The sequence below is a fragment of the Ostrea edulis genome, chromosome 3 (genome assembly GCF_947568905.1).
Source record: "Ostrea edulis chromosome 3, xbOstEdul1.1, whole genome shotgun sequence".
Lineage (NCBI taxonomy): Eukaryota > Metazoa > Mollusca > Bivalvia > Ostreida > Ostreidae > Ostrea > Ostrea edulis.
In genome coordinates, this window is record NC_079166.1 from 84,446,021 (window position 1) to 84,458,374 (window position 12,354).

Below are 12,354 nucleotides of genomic sequence, written 5' to 3' on the forward strand. Positions count from 1 at the left end.
TTGTGGAAATATACATGGACTTCATAGTTTAGATATTGTATGTCTAAAATATGTTCATTTGAGATATTAATAAGCACAAGGTCAGCTACAGTATGAGTTGAGGATTTCCTTCAAGTTTTTCATAGCAAAATCAAGATGGTATGTAAATATATCCAAATACATTAGGGTTTTAGCACAGTTTCCAGCACATCCATTCATATTCCTGGTCATCCTATCTCCAACAATCTAGACATTACTTAGTAGTTATCTCCTGCCAAACAGATTGGGCCGAAACTCTTTCCAATTCACTTTGTTCTACTGCTACCATCTTGATCTCATTCCAGTTCCTCCATTCTGTAATCTTTCTTTCCGTTATTACTGTCCCTCCCCAGGTTGTTTTCGGTATCTTCTGGTGTCCATCCTAACGCCATATCACTGTCATTGTCAACTCTCCTCCATAGCACGTGTCCTATATAGTTCCATCACCGTCTCCTCAGCTCATTGTTTACTGCATTCATTTCAGCCATGACTACCACTTCCCTGTTTTCATCATGTTCTGCTACTTTATCTCCAGTATCCTCTGAAAGCATCTGATCTGGTAAGCATCTATTGACTTCCCACCTTGTCATCTTCCAAGACATGGACATGCAAAATTTCTGAAAATCTAAATTCAAATATACCCTATGCTTTTTAAATACATGCATCTTAAACAGTACAAGAGGCCAAAGAGCCACATCGCTCACCGGAGTCACCTTGTCTCCGCCATTGTACAGCTGTTGTGATTTTAAAAAGATTCCAATCTTTATTACCATGAGAAATAGTTATCCCATATTGTGGCCCAGCCTACATGAACCCCAAAGGATCACACCATTGCTGAAAATGAATTCACATAACACAGAAATGCCACACCACCAATATGATCGACATGATCTTGCTGTTCTGGATAAGACCAAGGTCACAAGGTAATTGGTTATGGTATGATACAACAGATCTTGCCACATGAAATATATACAACATATGAAAGCTCTATCTTAAATAGTTGAGATATTGAATAGGTCAGATCTTTATCAAAAGTAGGTCAAACTTCCAGGTAAAAGTCGCAAGATCGAACAGCATTGTATCACATGAAATAACTTTTCGTAAAGAATGTATATTCACTGTTCGTTATCTTCGTCTTTCATATACAAAATATAAAAGCCCAAGCTTAAATAGTTCAAGAGATATTTTTAAAAAGATTTTCCCTACATACTTGTATGTAAAACCTTAATTCCCTATTGTGGCCCACCCTACCCTCGGGGCCATGATTTTAACAAAATTGAATATGCACTATGTCAGAGAGCTGTCATGTAAATTTGAACTTTCCTGGCCCAGATTTTTCAATGACCCCCAGCCCTATGTTACTTTTTTGTGATTATCTCCCATTTGAAGGGGACATGGCCTTTCATTTCAACAAACTTGAATCCCCTTAATCCATGGGTGATCTACACCAAGTTTGGTTGAATTTGGCCCAGTGGTTTTGGAGAAGATGAACATGTGTAAAGTTTATAGACACACGGCAGATAAAGTGTGATTAAAATAGCTCACTTGAGCTTTCAGCTGAGGTGAGCTACCAATATTATTTTTAAGATATTTCAGCATATATTTATATTTCATTAACAAAAACTTCTTACTCTGTCCCTTTTTCTTTTCAGTGGAATGAAATCTTGGTTGTAAGGTGTTAATTGCATTACTAACCATTTTTGTTGACTTTTAGCCTACTGGAAATCTTGTTTTGGAGTTTCAAGCAGGCTTTGTTTCCTGAAATTATACTTTAAAAGAAAAAAAAATGTTAGAATTTCTGACTTTATTTTAAATTACATGTATTTGGAATAAGGAAATACATATAATATTCAAGGGACATTAAATGGAACGAGTGTGGGATTTTGATATCATTTTATATACTTAGCTGTTACCTTCCCATTGCATGCGTCATGGAAGGATGGTTGTATAGGACATCAGCTGTTGATTCACAATGGCTTTTCTTGTTTTTCCTTGGTATGTAGAACTGCACTCCTTTTCGTCTGAATTACATTGGTTTCCATCTGTCTGAATATTGAAACTGTTCTCAGATTACACATATGACTTCAATGTAGATATTGTTGGAAACTATCATTTTCATAAATTTTTTACATTTAAAAATCTTGTATGCAGTGGCTTTGTGTTATCACCATTATTTTTACCCTCAATTCTTATTGAATCTAATCTGGGTAGATCTACAGTTCACATATAATACACAGTGAAGAGTAATTCTTGGAGTAATACACTCATTAGTAGTATTTCAAGTTTTATATGTAAGCATTAGTACCCAGTTGATACATGTGTGTTATTCCTAATGCAATATATAATATGCTTGATACATCAACAAGAGGGAACAAGAGTCGGTGATAAAAGATATATCCACTTCAGCCTCATGTAGAAGAAACAGATACATCATGGATAGAGATAAATATAAAGTTTATATGTTGAACTGTATGTGTAAATTACACTAAACTGAAATATGAGAACAGCAATGCTAACGGATAGTATAATATTAGTTATATGTTAATTAATCCACTTCTACCCAATCAAGAGTGAGTGTGACCGGTTGACAGGGGATGCATACTCCTCCTAGGCTCCTGATTCCAACCCTGGTGTGTCCAAGGGTATGTGTTTGCCCTACGATCTATTTTGTATTGCTTGTAGGAGTTATGAGATTAATCACTGTTTGTTATCTTCACCTTTCACTGCGTTTAGTAGTTTTGGTATACATGCTATAACTGATAATTTTGATTACATGCCTCGAGCCTCCCATTTTCATCTTAACACTTTAGCATAACCCCCCCCCCCCCCAGACTCTCCTGCCTGATGTCCACTCCCCCAAATCAATGTTTTATATTTAAAGCATTTATGTCAATATTGAAACGGGATTAGACGGAAATACAAAGATCATTTCGATGTAATGGTATTGTGAAACCAGTAGGGTAATTGGGTTAGGTTTTACATTTCATTCATAACATCAGCATACATTAGCCCTATTTACCTTATCTCACCTCAGCTCTGGTATATCCAGAATTATGTGTGCCCTACTTTTAGCTTTGTATTATTCATGGGATTTATGCGATTGATCGTTGTTCATCATTTTCACAGATCTATTATAACGGTAAGAAAGAAATAAAGAAAGAAGTTTTCCTTCAACTTCTCCGCTTCGTCAATCTAATTCAAATTAGATGTTAGATCCGCTCGCGTACTCGCATGCATAACATATGTATGCAAGTACGCGAGCGGATCTAGCATCTAATTTTAATTAGATTGCATACATACACTACAAAAACGATCATGATTCTATATCGATACGATACCGTCGATATCTACAGAAAGAGAAATCCTTAATATTTTAGTTTTCACTCTACATTAGGAAAAATGATCGTGATTCGATGTCGACACGATATGGACAGTAAAACAAATCAGTCGTATCTGCATCCAGCAATTACAAAAAAGACGGTCATGGTTCGATATTGACACAAAATCAACAGTAAAGGCATGTGCTTATTAGACAACATTTATACATCCATTTTTGTGAATGTGTTCCGAGAAAATACAATTTACAGATAACTTCAAAACACTAATTTAGGAGGGATGAACAATTTCACTTTTTATATCTAACCGCTTACAGTGTAGGCAATTCGATTTTGGAACGCAGTTCACTGTTGTAACGAAATTAATTATATTCATCTCATTTCATATTGCTAATTTCTCGCTCTGGCAAAAGAAGTCTACGTGTTTACATTGATGATTAATAAATGTGTCACTGCATTATCGAATGGTAATGTTGATCAACAGATATATAAAATAATCGTTCGTTCATTTCAAGGAATTGTATTCAATTACAAAATTTAGAAATTCTTTTCAAAATTAAGGATAATCTCCCTCACGCATAGCTCTTATCCTTAGACGAATCTGACTCCACTTTTTGACACACTGTTTGTCCATATAATAGCTCTAAAACTTCATTGTTATTTCAGATTTCAAACATTTCGGTTGAGCATCACTGAAGAGACACTATTTGTCAAAATGTGCATCTGGTGCATTAAAATTGGTACCGTATAAGTTTTACATTCAAGAGTTGTTAGGTCACGTACCGATGTTATCTGTTCCTGGTTTTGTGCGGTTCTTACAGCCATCACTGCTCTGATAATGAACGCTAAACATAAGTCTAAATTTACGGTACTTCACCTACAGCCTGAGACGTCTCCATGTTGATGAAAGGTCCTGAAAGGGACATAAAATAATTAATTTAGTTCATCAATTTCAATGTATTATCTCAGAGATAAACATACAATGTCATACAACATGGAAGAAGAATTGTTTATATATAGGATTATAAAGCGGGGTCTTTAAAACATTTGAAATCCGCCACTCTTTTTATGACGGTAGATTAGAAATAACTAGGGTATCTAGATAAGAGATGTGCGGGTCATACTGATAATGCATGACTAACAAAGCACACACACTATGCATGGTATTTCAACATGAAACCGAAAGGAAGCAAATAAAAGGGAAAAGGGACAGCATGTAAAAGCGGGACAGTAAGTAAAGCAATTTAAACACAATTTCATACTCTAAGTTATGCTTCTGAAACCACACCTTTATGATTTCTACACACAGTGACACGTGTTGCATTGTTTCTCTTTACCAAGGTCTACAGCGTTAACAGTGCATCTCATTATATTATTACGCTTTCCATCAATACAGCATTGAAAAAAAACTATGAAATGGCTGCAAAATAATTTAGTATAGCAATGGTATGCATGACCTCCATCATCGAATTGTAGTTAAACACACCATTCGAGTTCAGTGGTTTTACTGAATTTGGTCGGACGTGTATTAAATAAAACGTGATTATATTAGAAGTTTATGTCTTACACTTATCAACAAACAGTCCCGTGTGGATCCGGATCAGAATAACACCTCAGTATGTATTGTTCGTCGTATGATGCGACTCAATGGGGCAGTCCTTTAGATGAGACCGCAACACCGAGGCCCGATGTCACAGCAGGTGTGGTACAATAAACATCCCCATGGTCAAAGGCCGTAAGCACCGAATATAGGCCTATTTTCTGCAACCCTTCCCCGCCATTGGTGACCTCTCACTATCAGTGAACACTTCTCGAGGTAGACGTTAAACAATATACATTCAATCAATCATATGAAGAAACACGTACATTGCATCCACCTACGGTCGTAAAGGTCGTCTGAAGAATATGCATATAACCAATAAAGCTCAAAACATTGACTTTGGTCCCATTCTCGAGGTTCGAAAGATTGAAAAAATGCATGAAGAAGTAATTCATTACAAAAAGGTGTTATCAGAACAAGGTATGGCCCTAAGAAAGTGACGTCTTTACATTGCTGCGCATTTTGCAAGATCATTTCTTTTATTTCATACACTTTAATTACACCATCCTCCAAAAATTGATGTTAAGCTCCCTTGAATATATAATTTTGATCTTTATTATGGATACTATTTTTCGAATATTGTGAGAAGATAAGTGTGCGTCAGTGAGTGGCAGAGAAGATCACCGGAATATAAATATAGAAATACCAATTAACAGAAGAAAACGCAATTACAATCTACTTAGATATTATCAGTTTTTCTTCATTCACATTCTAATAGAGAAGAAGACTTAAATTTTTGTACATTAATTTCCAAATTAAGAAATATTTTTTTCATCATACATTCAAGGCAAATACATCAATTATCCCGCTAATCAAATTTAGAAATGTAAACGTACGGTTTAAAACCCAAATTATCGAGCTTGGGTAAATGCAATTTTCCAAATTCTTCCACTGACATCAAAAATGAAATTTATATTTTCACAGGATGATGGCATTGATCTATGTTCATTTTTTAAACATCTATATAACTTTCAACGTGCTTGCCTAGTAATACATTTTACAAATTCACTATTCTATTGTAAATTAAGTAATTCTAATAAGTTGTTTTTCTATTTTCAATGATATCAATGTGCATTTTTGCAGAAGGCCTGACATGCATAACAACACAAAACATGAAGGATGAATCAGTTACATTTAAGTTTTATTACAAGCAGTCCTTACAGACATTTAAAGTCATGCATTCTAGATCATCTAGTCAGTAAATGGGCGCGTCATACTGATAACGTCTGACAATCATATCAAGAGGATTATGTAAGAAAATCGATTATAAAATCAGACAGGAGGCGAACGAGAAATGAAAAACAAAATCATTATAAAGCAAGACAATATACAGAGAAAATCATACACAATCTAACATTCTTAAGATTTGATTTTAAAACATACTTGCGTTATCTTTAGATATAAGGTCTATATTGCATTATTGTATTTTTCGAAGTCAACAGCATAATGGCATACGATAATGTGATGGTAACGAAAGCAATTCATCCCATCCATTTTAAGAGTCATTATCTGTAAGCATCAACATTTTTATTATGGAAAGGTACCCTCGCCGATGTTGCTGAAATTTGGCATATAGTGATTATTTGATACCCTCTCATAGAATTTAGTACCAGAATTCAAAATTGAGGAACCGTTGCCATGGTAACAAGAACACTGTAAAAACAGCTCCCAAGATGCTTAAAAATGCTCGATTTTTGCCTGTTTTTTATTAAACATAAACAAATTAATTTTTTACTGATGTACAAATTTCTCTATTGCTTGCTTAAATATTAGGTTCAGCATAATGAATTGCAATATCGCAAATTTTAAAATCAATTTATTTTCTTAAATGAAATATGACATCTCTAATTTTTTTTATATGTTATTCTAGTAGATACGATACACATTTATCAATGTAAGAACAATCCACCAGTGGGTGTGTTTCTGCACAAAATTGAAACAATTTTCTCTCAATAACAGTGGGATTTTGGGGTATTTGAGGGCATATATTTCATGTTAAGGCGTTGCAGCAAAATTATTTGATTTTTAAAAATTACACACAGCATATCTTAATTAAATAGCAATGGAAATTAAATGAAAAATGAATATACACATTTTTATAAAGGAAAACTCAATATTTACTGAAGGACACGTCTTTGCACAAAATTGGATGTCTTGTTGCCATGGAAACACGAGTCAAAGCCCATTTTTAATGACGATTTAAAGACTGAAGTATGTATACTTTGTGTGAAATTTAGTCAAAATCCGTGTCGGTCGTTTTCCACGTGTTTTGATGTTTACAGAGAATGGGTCTTAAAAACAATGCTAAATCTAAAGTAAGGCACTGATCCGTGGTAAGAAAAGGGTAGAGTCAGGACCCTAGTAGACTTATCCTCGTTTAATTGACCACACCCACCGTGATTACTGGTTTTCTCAGAAAAACAGACAAATCCAAGTTCAAAACTAGTATGTAAAGATGATCGAAAACATGATACAACGTTCAAAGAAGGACATATTTAATTGGCACACACCATCATTACAAAGACCATAAAAACTAAAGTGTGGACTCTAATCAAGACCGTTAAAACCCTGGCAACATCATCATATCGGGGAATTGTCAGTCGTCGAAATCGGTTTGAAAAAACATTATATTTCATGACTTAAATTAGAATAACATTTTTTTGTAGATGAACATGTGATGCATCTTGGAAAGTGCATTAGTTTATTCAAATCGGTAAACATATTTATGAAGAAGATAAGCAACAGTGGTCAGTTCCATAACTCTTATTAGTAATAAAATTAGAGAGTCGGGCAAACGAGGATCCCCGTACATACAAGAGTGGGGATCAGATGCCTACGAGGAGTAAACATCCATTGTTGATTAGTCACACTCGTTGTGAGCCGTATTCTTATTCAGGAAAATGGAGTAACCCATACTCAGAATCAGTGTACCAAGAACGGCCAAACATTGGTGTGAAACACGTTAGACAGCACATGACCCAATGACAGTTGTATTGGCAAACTGAATCGTTATAATGACCATGAGCAAATTTGACATAATTCCGCATCAATTCGTTATGCATTGATACTATTATGCGATTGAGTGTTACTGAAGATAGGCAATGGATGTACCATGTTGTGACTTTAAAGCACATGAGAAAGGTATTAAACAACAACAAAATACCATCTAGAGAATAGCTTTGGGGACGATTTTCAAAAACAAATATTTGCATGGTTTTCTGGCAAATTTACTATTAACACAATGTTCTATATCTGCAGAAAACAAATACCCATAAATCTTCACCGGAATTATTAAACACTTTACAATATCAGTAACGTGAAATTGTCCACAAAGCTTGGCAAAAACTTTGCTCCCAATAAACAAAAGCAAAAGCAAAATGAGTACCTTAGATTAACAGAACACCCTAAATCCTTTCCCAAACTATGTTATCATTATTTTTCTTAAAGTTTGAATTTCAATTCTGTTATGATCTGTATGAAAACTCCCAATACGTTATTGCATCATTGAAGTGCAAAATATCGATATACATGCATAGGATCATGCTCTAGTAAGTAATCCAAATAGCTTTGTAAATGCATATTACACGCTACGCATTCAAAAGTAAAATTCATAGATGTTTAACAACAACCAATTTATTTTTGACATGTATCAAGGAACGGCTGACATAAAAGAAAACATACATGAAAAAGAAACAACTTGAAAAATATCTGTTTATCTATCTTTTTTGCAACATTTGCAGACCTGATGTAATGGTGTCCAATTCATCCATTCTTCTGCAGAAAAGAAGTAACTACACGAAGTATTAGTGCAAATTAGTCATTGTTTTAAATCTCTCTTCGATTTCTTTCTTCTAAGTGTGTTACTGAAAAAAAAAATCCGTTTCGACCGATAATGTATTTATCGGCATTCCCCAGTGGTGAATTATGCATCTCCTCAAAGTAATATATTTCAATTAAACACAGTTAGATATTTCCAGGAAGTTCTTTTTCCTTTAGTTTAACGAGAAGCGATTATATCACATGAAACAAACCAAAATATGTCCGAAACCAGCATTACAACTAAGTAACCTTGCTTCTAATTTCAAACCTCTCAGCAAACTCTGTATCTCCTTAACACCCGATGCCATAACGGTTTTGATACTTTTTGCTTGTTTCTGAAGGTGGTTCATAACACCACAGCTATGGCAGCAATTCTCCACAATTGGTTTTCCTGGCAAAATAAGATGTCGCTGGGACTTCAGCAATATTCTTTAAAATTTAATTCCCAGCTGCATGTATACCAAATATCCCTTTTTCGGAAGATAACAGATTTCGATATCACACATGTTGTATTCATTTTGTAAAATCCTTTTGAAAAATGCATGCCATGTAGTGATACACCGGATATTTTTCTGGTCTCGCTTTTTGTGTAAAACATGGGTGTCTTTTCTTTCTTTTTTGTGGTTTACAAATCACAAGATTTTTATGTAGTATTGTTAAAATATGATTTATTCAACCACATATGTCAAACACATTACATGTAATGGTTGATAGAAAATAATTGCTTTATTTAATCTTTATTTAATCTTTTAATCTACCGTATGGTCACTATTTCCTTAACAACCATGAACAAGGGCTAATTTCCCAGAAAGAAACGTTAAAACTAACAATTGTATAATGTGTTTACATGTTTGAAGACGTGTGCATACATCAGTGTCCTGGATGTAGCATTTAAAACATTCTGTGAGACTTACTTTATTACATGTAACATCCTTTTAACGGCAAATGAGATATCGTGTTTCACTCATGATTAAAATAGAGCAATTATGGTAGAAAATGATAAACGATAGTGTTAACACGATTGCATACGCCGATGAAGAGACGTTCTTATAATTTCTACAAAATAACTTAGGGGATATTACCAGCACATTCTGATAGATTCTGGTTGTTGCAAGTAAAATGTAAAATATTAAAATGGATGCAACGAGCAAATATAACATCAAACAATAACAGATCATTGAGAAACCTGACATGTGTAACTTAATAACGAATACTTCCAAATTGAATAGTCAGATTGTAAAAAAAGAAATAGCTATATCAAAAGAAATAGTATGATCACAAAGTTAAAAACTGAAAAAATATAAATGTTCATATCAATAATGACTACGACGCGATAAATGTTCGATATTCTATTAAATACTCGAAGACAAATTATCGTTTTTAAGAAGTGTTCAAAAGTATTTTCGAATATTTGTGATACAATGTTATGAGTTGGTTATAAACAACGGAGATAGAAATTGTCTAATCAATGGGATTAAATTATTCAATCGCCGTCTCCCTGGATCATCTTATCAAAATAAAGGGCTCACGGTGGGTGTGACCACTCTACAGGGGATGCTTACTCCTCTCAGACACTTGATCTCACCTCTGGTGTGTCCAGCGGTCCGTGTTTGCTCAACTATCTATTTTGTATTGCTTATGGAATTTATGAGATTGAACACTTTTTGTTATCTTCACCTTTTATGTAAAGTGTAAAATGCTTACAGTAGTTATAAATATACAAAATGATAAATATGAAATCTGGTTATGAATTTTAAAAATCGGTGTAAGATACATGTATGACACAATATTAAAAAATTCCTCACGATACATGTTTGTTAAATCAAAGCATGGTAAAATGAAAGATATTTGAAATTAATATCCATTAGGATTATAGTAGATCAAGAAAGTAAATGTATTCTCAGATAATCATATCAGAACATTCCTTTTTCTGCTCTAAAACCAATTGTCAGGATCCTTGAAAAATAGTCCATACTTGTAGATATATTGTTCTGCAATCGTCCGTGCCTTGCGTTCCATGTCATTGGATATTGTAATCTAGAGAATGAAGGCAATCACATTATGCAAGATCAAACCCATCGATCGAATTATAACAAATATAATACAGTGCGCCATGATTTCCGATGGATGGGTATATATGAAATATATGTACTCTGGTTCTTTACCCAGGTGTTTCTCGTGAAGGATTTCGTCACGTGATGGATTCATGTCCTCTCAATAAGACAGATTTTACTGCAGCGGCGACCAGACTGAACTGTAGTGTGGATAAGCATGGACGGAATCAGTATACATGTGTCCCTAAGTTTGACTTGACGGCAATAGTAGAGTTCTGCTGCAATTCTACTGTAGAAATGTACCCGAAAGGTGAGAACAAATCAAAGCCGAGGGCCTCATTGATGATATTTTTGTTATCATAATTTAACATCTCTGTTAGGTTTATGACATCACAATCTGTATAGCACACATATTCATAATGAAAATTTAATCTTTGGGGAAATTGTACTCACTGCTACATCATATATACACGTGTACATCAATCTACATTAATATAATGTCCTTTCTGTCAATCAGGTCATTGTCTATGGGCAGTAGGTAATGGGCACCTGAACTCAATCAACTGTAGTCAGTTCACGGAGGGCTGTCCAAAGGACCATTACAGAGGAAATGAACTGTATAGATGTTAGTACATTAAGTAACGATTACCTACTGAAAGATACATACACAATGCAATCAATATACATGCTCATTAGCTTCATACATTCACATACATATTACTGTTCTCTTTTAGTTCCAGCTTGCTCTCAAATCAATACAGAACAGCGGTGTTTCTATGCAGACCCCTCTTGCCCGAACGAGTAAGTAATCTCTGATAATGGCAGTAGGCTCTACTCGTCCATAAAATAGAAACCCACTGATGAAGTATGGTACAAAGAGCAGCCCATGGGAAAATGCTCTTGGAGAACTTGTCAACAATATGATGTATGCAGGTTAACAGTGAAACATATAATCATCTTTGAACACCATCATATTTATTTCTTGATTCACAATGATGGAACACCTTTTGTATTTTAAGCCGATAGAATGAACAAGCGTCTAACAACCCAAAACATCAGGGAGACAATAATAACATATTAACTGAAGGTGGGATATGAGATGGAAGGGGTTATACAAATCACGGGCCACTATATCCAATCCTTTAAAAACTATAGCAATCTCCCTTTTAAAAAGCAGAAAGAAATGTCTACGGTCCTTTGTTATGTTACTTCATGAAACAATGCTACATTCAAGGTTCACAGTCAAGCAGTGTAGTTAATTGAAATGCTCACAGCCTCTCGACAACATGAATCAATATTCATGATTAGTCTTCCAATTGCCGTGACCAGCAATAAAATACAACTATAACAACCATGCTTTAGTATGTCAACATCAGTGCAAACATAGCCATTAATGTAAATCTACCGAGAGAATTAAACAGTGATATATTGTTGTTATGTGTACAGTATATCCATCTCTTGGTCACCACCACCCTCCAAAACAATGTTTATCAACTTGTGATGTGCTTTGGTATATATAATATAAACA

The 12,354-nt window shown here is 34.5% G+C and overlaps 2 protein-coding genes across 2 annotated transcripts in view; both read left to right on the top strand.

The window, feature by feature from the left end:
* Nucleotides 1-12,354, top strand: part of LOC125673012 (uncharacterized) — a 1,263,960-nt gene that overhangs the window by 674,023 nt on the left and 577,583 nt on the right. The gene's annotated exons all lie outside the window — the stretch shown is intronic.
* The window catches only part of LOC130053659 (uncharacterized), a 74,558-nt gene continuing 66,678 nt past the window's right edge, over nucleotides 4,475-12,354 (top strand). Inside the window, exons 1-4 of the mRNA XM_056161039.1 lie at nucleotides 4,475-4,583; nucleotides 10,942-11,136; nucleotides 11,344-11,451; nucleotides 11,561-11,627. Coding sequence (XP_056017014.1) covers nucleotides 10,971-11,136; nucleotides 11,344-11,451; nucleotides 11,561-11,627 — 341 coding nt within the window. The 5' untranslated portion in view covers nucleotides 4,475-4,583; nucleotides 10,942-10,970. The remainder of the gene's footprint in view (nucleotides 4,584-10,941; nucleotides 11,137-11,343; nucleotides 11,452-11,560; nucleotides 11,628-12,354) is intronic.